The 16,290-nt window shown below is 39.1% G+C and overlaps 1 protein-coding gene across 1 annotated transcript in view; it reads right to left on the bottom strand.

Moving 5' to 3' along the window:
* The window catches only part of LOC126011096 (cytochrome P450 4X1), a 33,309-nt gene extending 17,504 nt beyond the window's left edge, over nt 1–15,805 (bottom strand). The window contains exons 1-4 of the mRNA XM_049774794.1: nt 15,433–15,805; nt 8,591–8,732; nt 6,870–6,914; nt 4,895–5,022 (exon numbers count right to left, since the gene is read on the bottom strand). Coding sequence (XP_049630751.1) covers nt 4,895–5,022; nt 6,870–6,914; nt 8,591–8,732; nt 15,433–15,609 — 492 coding nt within the window. The 5' untranslated portion in view covers nt 15,610–15,805. The remainder of the gene's footprint in view (nt 1–4,894; nt 5,023–6,869; nt 6,915–8,590; nt 8,733–15,432) is intronic.
* Nucleotides 15,806–16,290: the final 485 nt, after the last annotated feature.

The raw sequence follows: 16,290 nt of genomic DNA on the forward strand, positions 1-16,290 counted from the left end.
TTTGTATTTTTCTATTTCATTCATTTCTTACTTTACACCCTGCTTACTTTGAACTCACTGTTTGTTTTTTTCTAGAAATAAGATATTTTGTTAGGTTATTTTTTGCATATTTTTCTTATTTCCTGATGAAAGCTTGCATTGCTGTTAACTTCCTCTTAGAACAGCCTTTTCTCTGATATGTTCTGATAATTTATGTCTTCATTCTCATTTGTTTCCAGGAATATTTTGATTTGTTCTTTGCTTTTCTCTCTGATCTTTTGGCTGTTTTAGCAGCAAGTTGTTTAGTTTCCAAGTACTGAATTTCCTCACCCTGATACTATATATATTGATAGATAGATAGATAGATGATAAATAGATAGATTTCAGCTTCCTTCATTTCTGTTTGAATGCTCTCATTTTTCTCATCAGCTGTTCTCATTCTCTTTGTTTTGGGGTCATGTTCAGTGGTAATCAGGGCTTCTGGTTCTTCACTCAGGGACCATTCCTGGCAGGATTTGGAGAATCTTTTTAGTGTCAGGAATTGAACACAGATCAGTCACTTGCAAAGCAAGCATCTTACCAACTGTACTGTCTCTCCATCCCCTGAGTCTCTTTTCTAATAATTTCCTCAGTTCAGTAAACTTGGAGAATATTGTTGCTCTAATGTCGTCCTAAGGCAACACAAAAATTCTGATATACTTGAGGACTTACATGGACTTCTATCCTCATTCATTGATACTGCTAGATTAATTTGTTTTCATTTTTCCTGATGATTGGCAAAGGGTAGAATTTCAAGTCCCAGGTGGTCTGGGCAGTGATCTGGTGCTCCCATTTTCAATATTAAACTAAAGCTTAACATCTTAGTTATTTCTGGCAGTTACAGCCCCCATGTGAAGACGTTTTGGCATTGGTAAGAGCAGCAGTAGGTGGAACTCTAATAAGGCCAGGTCTGGGACAAACCAGGACCACAGAGTCTTTGTAGGCTCATAGTCAGAACTGATGGTGTTGGAACTTGACCTTTAAGATACTTAATATGACCAGTTAATGGAGAGAAGTGAGATGTGTAAGGCTAGGAGTACTCTGGAGTGAATGGCAAGGCCCATGGCTATCTGTTGGGATAAAGGAGTGTTGGATGGATGGCAACCATGATGGAACAAACTGAACTGTAGCAGCCAGTGGGCTGGACTCAGCATTTGATTAACCCCTAAGTTTAGACAACAAAAGGGTGGATGATTCTGAGTAGGCCTTTGTGGGCCTACATTTGGATTTGCTGCAGGAGTCTGAGACTTGACATTCTGGCTCATATGTTAGTGATAATCTCTGACAGTAGAAAAGCTGAGAAACAGACTATGAATTAAATACAATAGGTTTAGTGCACAGGAAAGCAGCCACTGCAGTGCTTGGTACAATTCTTATTGCCCTGGATGCTGAGCTGCCCTTGAAAGGATGGACTCAAGTAATGGAAAGACAGCATGTGAATTCTAGACAATAGGCAAGGCAACTATCAAAGGAGTTGGACCACCAACTGCAGTCCACAATTTCTGAGGTGTTAGCAAATTGGCTATATTGGTACTCTCCCTCTCAAGTGGCAGTTCTTTCTTTAGGCTGGGGAGTACATTCAGTGATGCTCAGAGGTTACTCATGACTGTCCTCAGGAATGTCTCTTGGAGGTGCTTAGGGAACCATAGAGATGCTGGGAATTGAGAGGGCTAAGGCCATTTGCAGTTAACTTCTTCAAATAGGGGCTCATGGGGATGGGGATGAGAGAACATTTTAAGTTATGTTGTATAAGAGTGGGAAGGAGAGCACAGTATTGAATAGAGACATTACTCTCTATACCAACAAAGTTGGCAGAGAGAAAAATGAAATATTAGAGCACCAGATAAAATTTATCCTGACTTAGTAGACTAAAATACTGTCCCAAGAAAAAAAATTTGGTTTGGTTTTGGGCCACACACTGTGATGCTCAGGGGTTACACCTGGCTTTGCAGTCAGGAATTACTCCTGGTGGTGCTCGAGGGCCCATATAGGATGCTGGGGATCAATCTCAGTTAGTCACAGGCAAGGCTAGTACCCTTCCTGCTGTATATTTCTCCAGCCCCTTGTCTCATTTACTTGAATGATAAGTCAGTAAGATCAGTTGCCCTCTATGTCATCCTGGGAAATAGAGGGAAAGTGTCATTGCTCCAGTTTTCATAATGCTATGCTACTAACAACACCAAGCCCATTCCTGCTGGGAAAGGCATTAACATTAACTACTGGAATATGAATGAGATGTCCACTAGGATGGGTCAGTTACTTTGAGTCTCTCGGGGAAGGAAAATGACTCAGTGCCCACTGGATTCCATTTATCCTGCTTCAAATCGGGCCTAATGAAATACACGATGCCTAGCATGAAGCATAACAAAGAAGATGGGGGTCCTGGTCTAGCAATTCCCATCTCTAATCTATCACTAATGTTCCTGACAGTGTTGTCACCCCCAGACAATGTGTATGGTTAGGCAGGTATTCTTTTTCCATGGAGAAGGCCTTACTAAATTCACTCAATAAGCCTTAAATAAGGGCCAGAAAGTCTGTCATTATTGACCCCTGAAATATATCCAAGGACAAAAATTGTCCTTGCAAAGTACAATGGCCATGGGCATTACTGCAAGGAGTTATCTGTGTCATTATTGGAAAAGGAAATTATGTTTATATAAGTTGTTAAGATATTATCTTTAATAAATCACATGAGAATATGAATTAATGCACACAGTCATACGACAGCCTGGGGGGTTGAAAGTCACTGATTCAGATCACAGGGCATTTTGAAGGGAAACAAATCTCTGGCACATATGTTGTCTGAGTACAAAGTACCCAGGCACCTGCCTCTCCCCTCTTGAGATTGTGAACTCTCCTACTTTTATGCTGGGATGTATACCAGAGCTCTCTCTACCTTTTGAGAAGCCTGTGCTCTCTCTTGAATTTATTACTCATTACTCTCTCACTTCCTTATCTTCTCTCTCTCCTTCCTCAATATCTCGAAATAAAATTTTTTTTCTTCAAAAATTAAAAAAAATAAGTTGTCACTAATTTTGGGGGGTCTTTCTCTTAACTTGTGTTTTCTCTAGCATGTAGCTGTATCATGGCTGTGGCATCAGCCTTAGTGCAGAGAGATAGCTACCAAATGAATGATCTTTGAGTAAGGGAAGCCCTTTGCTAACAGCTCAGAGAGCACTGCAGAAAAGTAGAGCATGTGATATCATCAAGGCCAGTCATGAGGGATTGGATGCTGGGAAGACAATCAAAGACTATGACTATCTGCTTCATGCAAAAGCAGTATTTCAGCAGAGGTAGCTCATCCTTCTCCCCTGAAATGTCTGGGTCCAGAAGCTGCACCAAGAATTCAGCTTGACGGGGCTGGAGAGATAGCATGAAGACAAGGCATTTGCCTTGCATGAAGAAGGTTGGTGGTTTGAATCCTGGCATCCCATATGGTCCCCTGAGCCTGCCAGGAGCGATTTCTGAGCTTAGAGCCAGGAGTAACCCCTAAGCGCTGCTGGTGTGACCAAAAACCAAAAACAAAAAAACATATAAACAAAAAAAATAATTCAGCTTGATGCATTATTTAGGGAATGTGCACTGTGTCCTGTGAGGTTGAGTCTGTACTGTTTGCATGACTGAACAGTTAAAGCCTTTCTAAAACTTTGACACTTGGCAGGGTATCAGGGTAGGGAATGGAGGTAAAAAACTCATCTTGTGACAAGAAAAAAAAGCCTCATAAACTCTTTGCTCATTTAAACTTCTATCTACCTCTCTGGGGTGGCTTGTATTTTTCTGTGGTCTTTCCTTGCACTCTGGTGAGGCCCCATCTATCATCTGATTCTTACTACCATCTGTATACTTAGGTTTGATCTCAAAATATATTGTAGGTAGAGAACCAGATCTTCATCTTTGGGGTGTGGGGTATTGAGTTACATTTGACAGTATTCAGGGTACCATATGGGATTCCAGGAATTGAAGGTAGGTCAGGTATATAGTTTCAGTTCACACCCAAGAAGAACCTAGGTTGTGCCTCAACTATGACCTTCAGGCAAATCTATTCTAAACCACAAATATTTGCAAATATTTGCATTTTGAATCCCTACATGCTTGGCAGCTGTATATCAAGTCTAACTTTGATGTCATGGTAAATGAGAGTCTTCTCCAAATCTGAAACTGTCAGTTATTTTTGTTTTCCTTACTATCTATCATATGATTCTTTTTAAAAATATTTTTTTCAGCCACACCTGGTGACGCCCAGGGGTTACTCCTGGCTATGCTCTCAGAAATTGCCCCTAACTTGGGGGAACATATGAAATGGCGGGGGATCGAACTGCAGTCTGTCCTAGGCTAGCGTGGGCAAGGCAGACACTTTATGTCCTGGGCCACCGCTCCGACCCCATCTATCATCTGATTCTTACTACCATCTGTATACTTAGGTTTGATCTCAAAATATATTGTAGGTAGAGAACCAGATCTTCATCTTTGGAGTGTGGAGTATTGAGTTACATTTAGCAGTATTCAGGGTACCATATGGGATTCCAGGAATTGAATGTAGGTCAGGTATATACAAACAAGTGCTTTACATGCTGTACTGTCTCTCTGGCCCCATTCTTTTTTAAACACTCAAAGAACAATAATAAAGTCATATACACCTTATATATAGTTTTTTAGAAATCATCCAATGTTGGCTCTCACCAACCACTAAAATATGTATCATACATTCCCCTCTAGAAGTATTAAATTTTTTGGTGTGTGTTGTTGGAATTCAAAACCAGGTCACCGACATAAAAGGCAAGAAGCCATATCTAAACCACCTTCCACTGAGACACATCCCTAATCTTCCTGCTGAAAGTATTTTACAACAAATCGGAAGTCCTTGTGCCTCTCTTACCAGCATTGTGTTTACTGAATGGACCATCACTTCAACATAAGATTTCAAGATGTTCAAATCAAATCCAGGAGTTAGTAGACAACGATGCTGGAACCACTTAGGTCCATCAAGGTTCAACAGTCCTTTTCCTTGAGAAAAAAAGGTAGAAAAATTTCATGCCATTTTGTTATATGAGAAGGAGAAGGAAAGTCAAGAAGCACAGATCATGAATGACAGGGACACACAGGGCAGTACTCTGATATCAAATTGGAAGTGAGTTTTGGTGCTTGAATATGATTAAAACTGTGAGAGAGACCCTAAATTTTAAAACCTGATACGAGTATGAAGCCTTAAATGTCTAGTTATAGCACATGTAGTGGGTAAATTACTTATTTAACCTTCCTGAGGCTTGGTTTTTCTCAGCAATAAAGTTTGATTAAATAAAACATCTGGGACTGGAATTACCTTGCATGCAGTTGACCCCGGTTTCATTTCCAGCATCCCATATGGTCCGCTGAGCTGTAAGGAGTGTTCTAAGTTCTGAGTACAGAACCAGAAGTAATCCCTGAGCATCACTGTATGTGGCCCCCAAACCAAACATCAACAGACATCTACTTCACCAGGCTGCTGTTAAGATTAAACAAAAATATGGATGTATGTCTAGCTATTAGGAAAACAACAAAAATTCATCTCCTCTCTGCTCCAATTTATGAGCTATGGTGTGAACACAAAATTTACACGTACCCCTACACTTTACCCTCAAATCTCCCTCTTCCTTGCCACCTACAAATGATACAACATAGAAACAACTGTCTGTTACCAGGCAATTATAGACTAGATATTTGAAAAACCTTCAAGTTTATTAATATATAATAGTCTTCATTTAGTGCTTACAACACACTAGGCTTGTGAGGCATGGTGTCTGCTGGAACAATGTCATCTGTTACAGTAAATATTGAAAATACAAATTAAATATCATTTAATTATAATTATATCATTTTTATAATAATTATATAGTTGTATAATATATTATATTATAAATATAAACATATAAATAATAGATACACTTATACATTATATTATTATATTATGTATATGTATATTATTATATTATTTATTATAAATATTTAATTATTAAACATTATTTATATCTCTGAAATATAATTCTCATCCTCATTTTCAAAAAATGAAAAAAAAGGGTTCTCAGAGATTTCATGACTTCCCAAGACCACCACTCAACTATCCAGTGGAGTCAGGATTCAAGTTGAAGCATTTTTAAATTCTTTTTTGGTTTGTTTCTTTTTCTGGGCCACACCCAGTGACGCTCAGGGATTACTCATGGCTAGGCACTCAGAAATTGCTCCTGGTTTGAAGGACCATATGGGACACCAGGGATCGAATGGCAGTCCATTCTAGATTAGCTCGTGCAAGGCAAATGCCCTACGCTCTGGCCTCTTTCAATCCATTTTTAAAAGATTTTTAAATCTCTTTTTATTTGAGTTCTTCTTTGTCTCACATAAAGACCAACTATATGATTAAAAGGCTGGATTTATCTGTTCATGGAATAACAACAAATCCTTAAAAAATTCTTAAATTCTTAAAATTCTTTTTTTAATTAATATCTTTATTTAAACACTTGATTACAAATATGATTGTAGTTGGGTTTCAGTCATGTAAAGAACATTCTTAAAATTCTTTGAAAAAGAGTTCAAGACAAAAGAAGAAAGATTAAAGATAAAGAATATCAGTGGTATATATGAACTTGAAGTTTTAAAGTCAAAGCTAGAAAAAATTCATACATATCTGGATGTGACATTGGGGAGAAAAATAAATTAGGAAGTTTTCTGAGAAGCTGGGCTCTGTGAAGTCCTAACTATGGTTTACATCTGCCAAACTGAAAGCTTCTGAATTCCAATTTTATTTTTTTTTGATGCTCTAATATTAAAAGGGGCTTTATATGGGACAGTGGCTTACCCTTCTCATTGGCCATACATACCAAGACATGGCATCAGGAACTTATACAAGGACTTGGACTTGGGGTCTGCAGAATTGAAGAAAGAAAAGATGGCATTAAATTGGTAAAGTATCTCTTATTTTGTCTCCACTAACCATAGATCAAGAGCTATAAGGAGCCCTAGGATCGTTCCCTCCAGCCTTAGCAGACCCAGGAAAACCACAACTTTCAATGTAAGAACAAGAGAACAATCATCCCTGCAAGGAGATTGGCACACAAATTCATAGTCCTTTTTTTTTTCTACTTTCTCTAACAGAAACAGATTGCCTGAGGGTTCCAAAGTTAACAGAATAATTATAGGAACAATTTTGAAAATAATGTTAATTATCAATCAGAACAGGTGTCAGCAGACAGATAATGAAGTACAAATGTCTTGGGGTTCCAGGAACTTTTTGTTGTTTCTTCTGTTCAGTTTTTTGAAGGGATACTGTTTTGCTCTGGGTGATGGGAGCGGGGGTCACTCCTAGTGATAGATGCTTGGACTCTGTGGTGCTCAGCACCATCAGGACAATCCAGGAAGTACTCAGAGCCTCCAGAGGCCACATGAAGAGGTGTTGGGGATAAAGTATGCAGTGTCAAGATTCCAATTTGTATCTAAATAAGCATGCCCCCCAACTATGGAGCCATCTTCTTGGTCCTATGGGGAAGTTTTTTTGAATTTTGAGTGGAGGTGCTTCTGTAGAGAGGGCATGAGAAGGATACAAGCTTGGGAACTAGGAAACATAGAGACAAGAACATAAAGTTTGTTCTTTGTTTGGAGGTGTTGGGTCGCACCTGGCAGCTGGTTGTGTTAAGGAGATCATATATGGAACCAGGGGTAAAACTAGGACTGGTTTTATACAAGCATGGTCCTGAAAAGGCTGTTTTCTAATGAAAGGTTTTTTTTTTTTTTTTTTTTTTTTTAGAAACTTTTGGTACAAGGTGAAAGATTAGAAAAATCAGACCATAGTTTATAAAATTCAGGGAACACAAATAGGATATTTTAATGTTTTGTAAGAGACAGTGCATCAGGAAATCTTGGAAAATAAATTGTATTATAGGCCTGTGTGATTTGAGCATCAAAAGTAAAGACAGGTGGGTAGTGATAGTACAGTGATGGTACAGTGGATAGAATGTTTGCCTTGCAAGGAGCTGCCCTGAGTTAGATCCCTAGTATCCCATATAATTCCCTGAGCACTACCAGGAGTAACTCCTGAGTGTATCGCCAGCAATAACTCCTGAGCACTACTGGTGTGGCCTAAAAACAAACAAACTAAAAAGTGAATACAGGCAACAATTGTACAAAATGAATAAAATTGGGACCTCAATCAAGAGGTTAGACTGGTAGATCAGCCATGGAGATAGCAGGTTTACATACTTAACAAGCAGAGACTGAACTACTTCTGAACACCATGAAGACTTAGGCTCAAGAAAGGACATAGAGGTTGGTGCTGAGATTGAACATGAAGTCAAGGTAGGCAAAAGAAACTTGGTGATCTGGGGATGTTGATAATACACTAACCTAATAACCACAGAATTAGAACAAGACAAGTATGGGAGTGAGAAGCAGTTAAGAGTGACATGAAACTACTCAGTACTTTTGCCATGGTCTCTGACAAGCCTAATACTAATCATTGCTTCAGAATTCCTTTAGAACCCTGTCTGAGACTTGTGCACATCATTCTGAGAAAAATTAAATTTCTGAGATCCTTTACTCTTCTTACCTGTTCTGCTCAGAAATGTCTTTGCATAGTCAGGATCATAGATATAGAAATATGCCTGAAAGGGTCCAACCCAGCAAGGAAAGGCACAAGGATATGTTTCAACAAACTCTTCCAGCTTCTCCATTTTACCATCTTGAAGTAACTGGAGAGAAAGAGAAGTTTGGTATTGGCATGAGGATAGACACAGATCAGTGCAATAAACTGAGAATCCAGAAATTTTTACTTTATGTTAATAGTCAACTGATTTTTGACGTATAATCTCACATCTACCAAGGCCCTTATCTATCTATCTATCTATCTATCTATCTATCTATCTATCTATCTATCTATCTATCTATCTATCTATCTATCTATCTATCTATCTATCTACATGTTTTTCAGTCCTGAATTGCTGGCACAGGGCTTTTAGAACCTGTATAACCTTGTTTTTCTAATTGAGAAGAGGAATAAAAGCATGTTCTGTTCTAACATTTGATCTTTGACCCCAGTTTTTGACACAGTTCTTGAAATACCTGAAATTTCCAAGTGATATCAGTGGTTTTTGTTTTGTTTTGCTTTGCTTTGTTCTAATGTGATGACTGTTGGTGGGTTCCTTGACTGATTATCAGAAAAACCAAGTCATAAAGAGAAGCTTAGAATTTTCAGCCCTCCATTTCCCTTTATTTCCAGAGAGGAGCAAGGGGTTTGAAAAGGACTTAATGAGTCAGATTGATTGCATAATGAAGCTATCATATGAGCCCCAAAGTATGAGGGTTGAGTATTCTTGGTGTGGCCCGGGTAATTCCTGGCACCAGAAGGCTTAAGCAGCACTGAATCCATAAGTCTCTGTATTGAGTCACTTCTCTGGTGAGCCCATGGGGAATCTGGTGGGGAGCAGTGTGTGGAGTGGAATGGGCTGAGAACAATATTTGCAAACTTGTCAAATCTGGCTAAGGCATGGGTATACAAATCCACAGAGCTAACTCAATGTCTAATACCTTCTCTAGGCTACATAATAATAAAACTATCAAAAAGCAATGATAAAGTTGTTTTTCTTCACAGCTTGGTCAAAATATTTATTACTCTCTTCAATCTTCATAAAAATGATGGTTTGGGGTCAGAGCGGTGGAGCAAGTGGTAAAGCGTTTACCTTGCCTGCACTAGACTAGGATGGACCACAGTTCAATCCCCCGGCATTCGCATCCCCAAGCCAGGAGCAATTTCTGAGCGTATAGCCAGGAGTAACCCTGAGCAGTCACCGGGTGTGGCCCAAAAAACAAAACAAAACAAAAAATGATGGTTTGATTTTTTGTTCTTAGTAACCCACTCCAAATAAAGATTTTTTAAAGGCAGAACTAATCTTTGCTGCTATTGAATAGTTTCAGATAAGCCCTGTCTCTTGGTGGGTGCAGGACCTTGACAAGAAGCCCAGCACCTTACTCCACTGGGCATCCTTTGGTATATAAATGGCCCAGCTTCACAGCTCCACAAGTAATTTTTGAAGAAATGCCAAGCTGCTGAATCATTCCATTTCCACAGCTCCTGGAGCTCAGTAGGAGCACAACATATTAGAAGGGAAAGTTGTGTAGAAGCCTCTAAGCTCAAGGAATAAAAACTATAATGTCTAAGGCCCAACTAGCACCAAAAAGCTCAGAAAATCCTCAGGCAATGATTTTAGTAACACCATTGTGAGATATATGATATAACAGAGTATAAAGTAAATTATTTTGTGCCTGCTAATGGATTAGGCTTGGGAAACTGGGGTCATTGGTAAAGAGAAGGTAGTGGGATTAGTGTTGGAACACTGAATATCTGAAAAAACTGTATTATGAGCAAATCATGGTGTTAAATAAAATTTAAAATAAAATTAAAGGCATTAGGAATTCAAAAACCCCCTACTAGGTTATATTCATGGTACTCAGCAGCATCTGCAGATCATGTGAGAATAGAATGATATTTCAAATACTGAAAGATAAAAATTGTAGGCATAAAATACTCGATCCAACAAAGTTGTCCTGTAAATAAGAAGAAACAAAGGCTTTCCAAGACAAATAAAAGCTGAGATTAATCACTACAAAGTGGGGGGTGAGTGGGTTGGGGAGGAGGAAGATTTGGGACATTGGTGATGGGCATGTCATACTGGTGAAGGGGGGTGTTCTTTACATGACTGAAACTCAACTACAATCATGTTTGTAATCAAGGTGTTTAAATAAAGATATTAATAAAAAAAAAGAAAAAAAAAAGAAATTATAAAAGGATCTCTTATTTCCAAAACAAAAAAACCCCAAAAGGCATCTAACTTTACATCAGGAGATATACAGAATCAGAAACATTACAACTCTTTATGAAAGGCAGATTAAAGGAAAAATAATTTAAAATAACGATAGCTATGGGGCTGGAGTGATGGCGCAGCAGTAGGGTGTTTGCCTTGCATGCGGCTGACCCAGGATGGACAGTGGTTTGATCCCCCGAAGTTCCATATGGTCTCCCAAGTCAGGAGTGATTTCTGATCGCATAGCCAGGAATAACCCCTGAGCATCACTGAGTGTGCCTGCCACCCAAAATGATAGCTACATCAACTTATTTTTAAAAATTCACAGCAAAATAAATTAAAAATTAAAGAACAATTTAAAATAAGGGCTAAGGGCACAGAGATGTAGAGCACCTGCCTTGAATTCAAATCCCTAACATCTCACATGCTGTGAAAAACAAAACAAAACAAAACAAAACAACAGAAATAAAGAAAAACAAAAAATAAAATAGAATAAAAAAAAAAGAAAAATGGCTGTCTTCTGGATATGTTACAGAATTTCTCAGAATTCTCTCAAGAAAATGGGAGCACGGAGGCAGCAGATTATGACTAACAGGAGCCACACGCAGTTGTGTGGGAGAACAATGTTCTGGTTTGCTACACAAATATTGGGGGCATATATGAAATATTTTTGCCATTCAGTTTTTTTCTTTTTTCTTTTTAAATAATATTTTTTTAAACACCTCAGTTGCAAACATGATTGTGGTTGGGTTTCAGTCATATAAGAGAACACTCCCCCACATCACCAGTGCAATATTCCCACCACCAATGTCCCAAATATCCCTCCTCCCCACCCACCCCCATCCGTACTCTAGACAGGCTTTCTATTTCCCTCATACATTCTCATTGTTAGGATAGTTCGCAATGTAGTTATTTCTCTAACTAAACTCATCACTTTGTGGTGAGGTTCATGAAGTGGGCTGTAACTTCCAGCCCTCCTCTCTTTTGTCTCTGAAAATTATTGTAAGAATGTCTTTCATTTTTCTTAAAACCCATAGATGAGTGAGACCATTTTGCGTCTTTCTCTCTCTCTCTGACTTATTTCACTCAGTATAATAGATTCCATGTATATCCATGTATAGTAAAATTTCATGACTTCATCTCTCCTGACAGCTAAATAATATTCCATTGTGTATATGTACCACAATTTCTTTAGCCATTCATCTGTTGAAAGGCATCTTGGTTGTTTCCAGAGTCTAGCTATGGTAAATAGTGCTGCAATAAATATAGGTGTAAGGAGCCAGTCAGTTTTTTATGGTATGTAAATGTTCACATTTGTTTCTTTGCAAAGTAAAACAGATCTCTCTTGTTAATGGAAGCTTTATCAGTATATGTTGTTTGATCTTCAAAACAATTCCCATGCCTCTAGGTGGTTTCTAGACCTCATGAATAGATACACTTCAATTAAGAGTCCAGAGGATGAAAAGAGGATAAATTTTAACATCTCAAAGTTTTTCCTCTTGGACCCAGACCCTAGGTGTCAATTCTCATGTAAATTAAAAGATTTAGCAAGAAGCCATGTTTCCTATTACAGACAACTGACTTACTAAAGTGTGACTAAGAAAATAGTTTTTAGAAGGGGCAATAAAAGAGACAAACTTATATAAAAGTGATGCAAATCTATACCTGGTAAAAATTTTTTTAAAAACCTATTGGGCCAAACTTTGGATGTTATATCTGAGGTAAAAATTTAGTTAGCAAGTCACTCAGAGTCCCTTAGAGGTGTCCCAAAATAAACATTCCTTTCATCTGACAGAGTAGTCTGTTTAAAGCTACAAGGCTTTTTAAAAGACTATGTGGATTAAAGTTGTTTTTAAGTATCTCTTGGTGCTGAGTTTTCCAGGTAAAGAGAAATTTAATCAAGGCTATATTTGCCTGTATTAATTCTTATATTTGAAAGTATATGTTAAAATATATACATACTTAGTACAGCAGACAGGAGATTCATATTCAGGCCAAATAAAAGCTTGTGACTAAGCTTGAGAAATAGCATCCTCATTATTAGGGAAGTCTAGTCAGCAATCCAGGTCTCCTGGAAGCTGAGGAAGGGCCTCTATCTGTCTATCTGCCTCCTCTCTATTCTTTTTTTGTTTTTGGGTCACACCCGGCAACAGTTACTTCTGGCTCTATGCTCAGAAATCAGTCCTGGCAGACTTGGGGAACCACATGGGATGCCAGGATTCGAACCACTATCCTTCTGCATGCAAGGCAAATGTCTTACCTCCATGCTATCTCTCTGGCCCCTCTATTATTATTTTTTAAAATAATAACGCTGCTCTCACTTATCTGGAAACAAATGTATTATGTTCAACTATGCCAATTTTGTGATGCATCTTCTTTAAATGAAATAAAAAATATCTCAGTGATCATTACTATATGACTGCTTATTACTCTTGAGAAACTAACATTAAGTGAACAAAGCAAGACTAACTATCAAAAACTAATAAATTCAATGGAGTAGAACCAAGATACTTGAGATTCCTCTGCAGGAGAAAGTCAGAGTCATGTTTTACCATGATGATGCCAATCATCCATATTATGATGTAGCAAGTGGCTGCAGATATATCAGTGAAACAAGACAAAGTCATTTGAGTTTGGCTCATAAGAGCAAAATCTCCTATCCTAAATAGGTGCCAAGAATTGAACTCAAGACCTCATGGACCTCACACTTGTATGGTGGACACTTTTCATCACCAAGCCATCCTCCGGTTTCTGATGGCCAATAGTTTTCACAAAAATGATTTTAGGAATGCTGGTAGGAAGATAATATCAAAATGCAAAGATTTTCTAAATACATAAGGACCTGACCTCCTACCCAAATAACTGGAGTTCCAGAAAGAGAGAAGAGAGGAAATTAGACAGCTATAACAGAAGTATAGAGAAGTCATAGTTAAATAGTGCCAGATAATTAACATCCTTATCACTTTAGTGGCTAGAACAACCTGCTTTTGTATTTATTAATCTAGCCTGTATATCAGAATGATAAAAATGCTAAGGAGTTAAGTAAAATACAGAAATATCAAATCTTTCCAAACCAGTAGGACCAGTTCAAGTTAGGATACTTGGCACAAATACTGAGGGGTGGTTAGGGCACAGAAGAGAACACTGTGACAGTGATAGTTGGAAATGATTACTCTGGACAAGAACTAAATGGTGAAAGATAGGAGGTAAAGTGATATGTATGATAATCCTTCAGTAACAACTTTGTAAACCACAGTGTCGAAAAGAGAAAAAAGAAAGTATGGAGACAGAGAGAGAGAGAGAGAGAGAGAGAGAGAGAGAGAGAGAGAGAGAGAAAGAGAGAGAGAGAGAAATTTCTGCCACTAAGGCAGGCAGGGGAGAGGGTGGGAGGGAAACTGGGAACATTGGTGGCAGGAAATGTACACCGGTGAAGGAAAGGGTGTTGGACATTGTATGACTGAAATCCAGTCATTAATAACTTTGTAACGGTATATCTCACAGTGATTCAATTAAGTAACTTATTAACAAAGTAAAATAAAATGTAAAAATAATTACAAAAAATTTTCATTGTATCAAGCATATGTTGAGAGCAACCAGTTCAGATTGAAACAGGAGAAGAGATCATGGCAGAAACACCTCCAGAAAAGCATATGGATGGACAGATTGGTATGTTTCAATATTTGAAAATATTACTGAGATGTGTTCAGCAAGCCTAGAAAAAATGGTAAGTATAGAAAAACTAAGTATATGAAAAAAGTACCAAGTTAATAATTAATATTTGGCAAGGAGCGAAAGCTCTATGAGAAAAAAAACCGAAATCAAGCTTTAGGAAAAATGATAACACCGAAATAAAATAAAATAAAATAAAAAATTTTCAATTTAGCTAAAGATACAAATAGAATTATATTGGAAAAGTAAAACATGGTGTGGTTATTCATCCTGCCAAATATGATGCGTTACAGGTGGATTTAACATGAGTACCAAGACTGGGTGCAAACAAATAGCCTTCCGGTTCTGCAGGGTGTGGCCCAAATACCAAAGAAACAAAACAAAACAAAATGATTAAATTAGGTACTGCAGTATAGCAATATATTTTTGCAGTATAGCAATTGCAGTATAGCAATATTTTACTAGTAAGGACTTAAATAAATAATATAAAACAGAGTGTGGGGGGATGCTTAAAGGATACAGGGGAGCTGGCGACTGTGGTGCCCATTTTTTGCATATCTTCTGCAATTAATAAATGTTATTTAGGACACCAAACTATACTTTTTCACCCCAGCAAAAAAGCATTTTGAAATGCAGTATATAATAAATTCCAAGAAATAGGCGAAGCGATTAGAGACAGACCCGAGTTCCATAGCTTTGCTTTTCTGCATTTAGGCTCTTGAAAGTCCCTCCCAGAGTGGCTGCCGGAAGTCCCCGTTTCCCCTGAAGATTGTGAGGGAGCAGGTGGAGAGCAGTGACTAGATGCTGCGACCCGGGGACTGAGCAGGAGAGATCTAGGAGCGACAGGGTGATGGGAAGAAGGGATGGGAGCTGCCCATCTGTCCCCGCGGGTTTCAGCATCCTTCGCCCATCCCTCCTCTACCTTCTGGTGGCCGTAGAACCAGTGCGTGGGGGGCGCGGGGAAGGACCGCAGATCTCGCAGCAACCGCTGCCTCCGTAGGTAGAGCTTGATGGCCTGCAGCAGCCCCAGGGCCAGGCAGAACACGAAGGCCAGGTAGAAGGACCGCGCCCAGCGCGTCTCCAGCCAGGAGGGCTCCATCGCGGCGCACTGGGCCTTTTGTCTACAGTCTCCGCCGGCTGAGGAGGGTTCAGGGGAGCCAGAACCCCGCTCCAGGGGCGGATCATGCAGCCCACCGCTCCCTTGAACTCTCCAGGATGGCTCCCAGCCTCCCTGGGAAGGCGGAGGGCTGGGAGGGGCAGAGATGCGCAGGCTGGGCCTGAGAAGGCTAGCGCGAGTTCCCGGATTTCAAAGGCACTGATTGATGAAGGGGTGCTCACTTTCGTTCTTACACCCTCCGGAGTGCCAGTCTCCTATCTGGGAGGTCTGGATTTAGGATTTGAAATAACGCCAAGGCTGAAAACATTTTTTTTTTTATCCTTTGTCACAGATAGGACACTACTATTTAAACAGAAATTCTAAATTTAGCAAACCACCATAAGGGACTAGAGGGTTGTAGGGTGCTTGCCTTGCAAGTAGTTGACCCACGTTTGATCCCCGACATCCCTTATAGTTCCCTAGCTTGCCAGGAGTGAGTGCAGAATCAGGAGTAAGCCCTGAGCACTGCTGGGCATGACCCCCGAAACCAAACACACACATACCACAAATCCTAAAACAAAAACCAAACACCGCACAGAGGCATGGACTGATGATGATTTGATGATTATACTTACCCAGTTTGGCCTGTCCAGTAATGGGCTAGGAAATGCTTTATGATACTGC

Source organism: Suncus etruscus, chromosome 6 (genome assembly GCF_024139225.1).
Source record: "Suncus etruscus isolate mSunEtr1 chromosome 6, mSunEtr1.pri.cur, whole genome shotgun sequence".
Lineage (NCBI taxonomy): Eukaryota > Metazoa > Chordata > Mammalia > Eulipotyphla > Soricidae > Suncus > Suncus etruscus.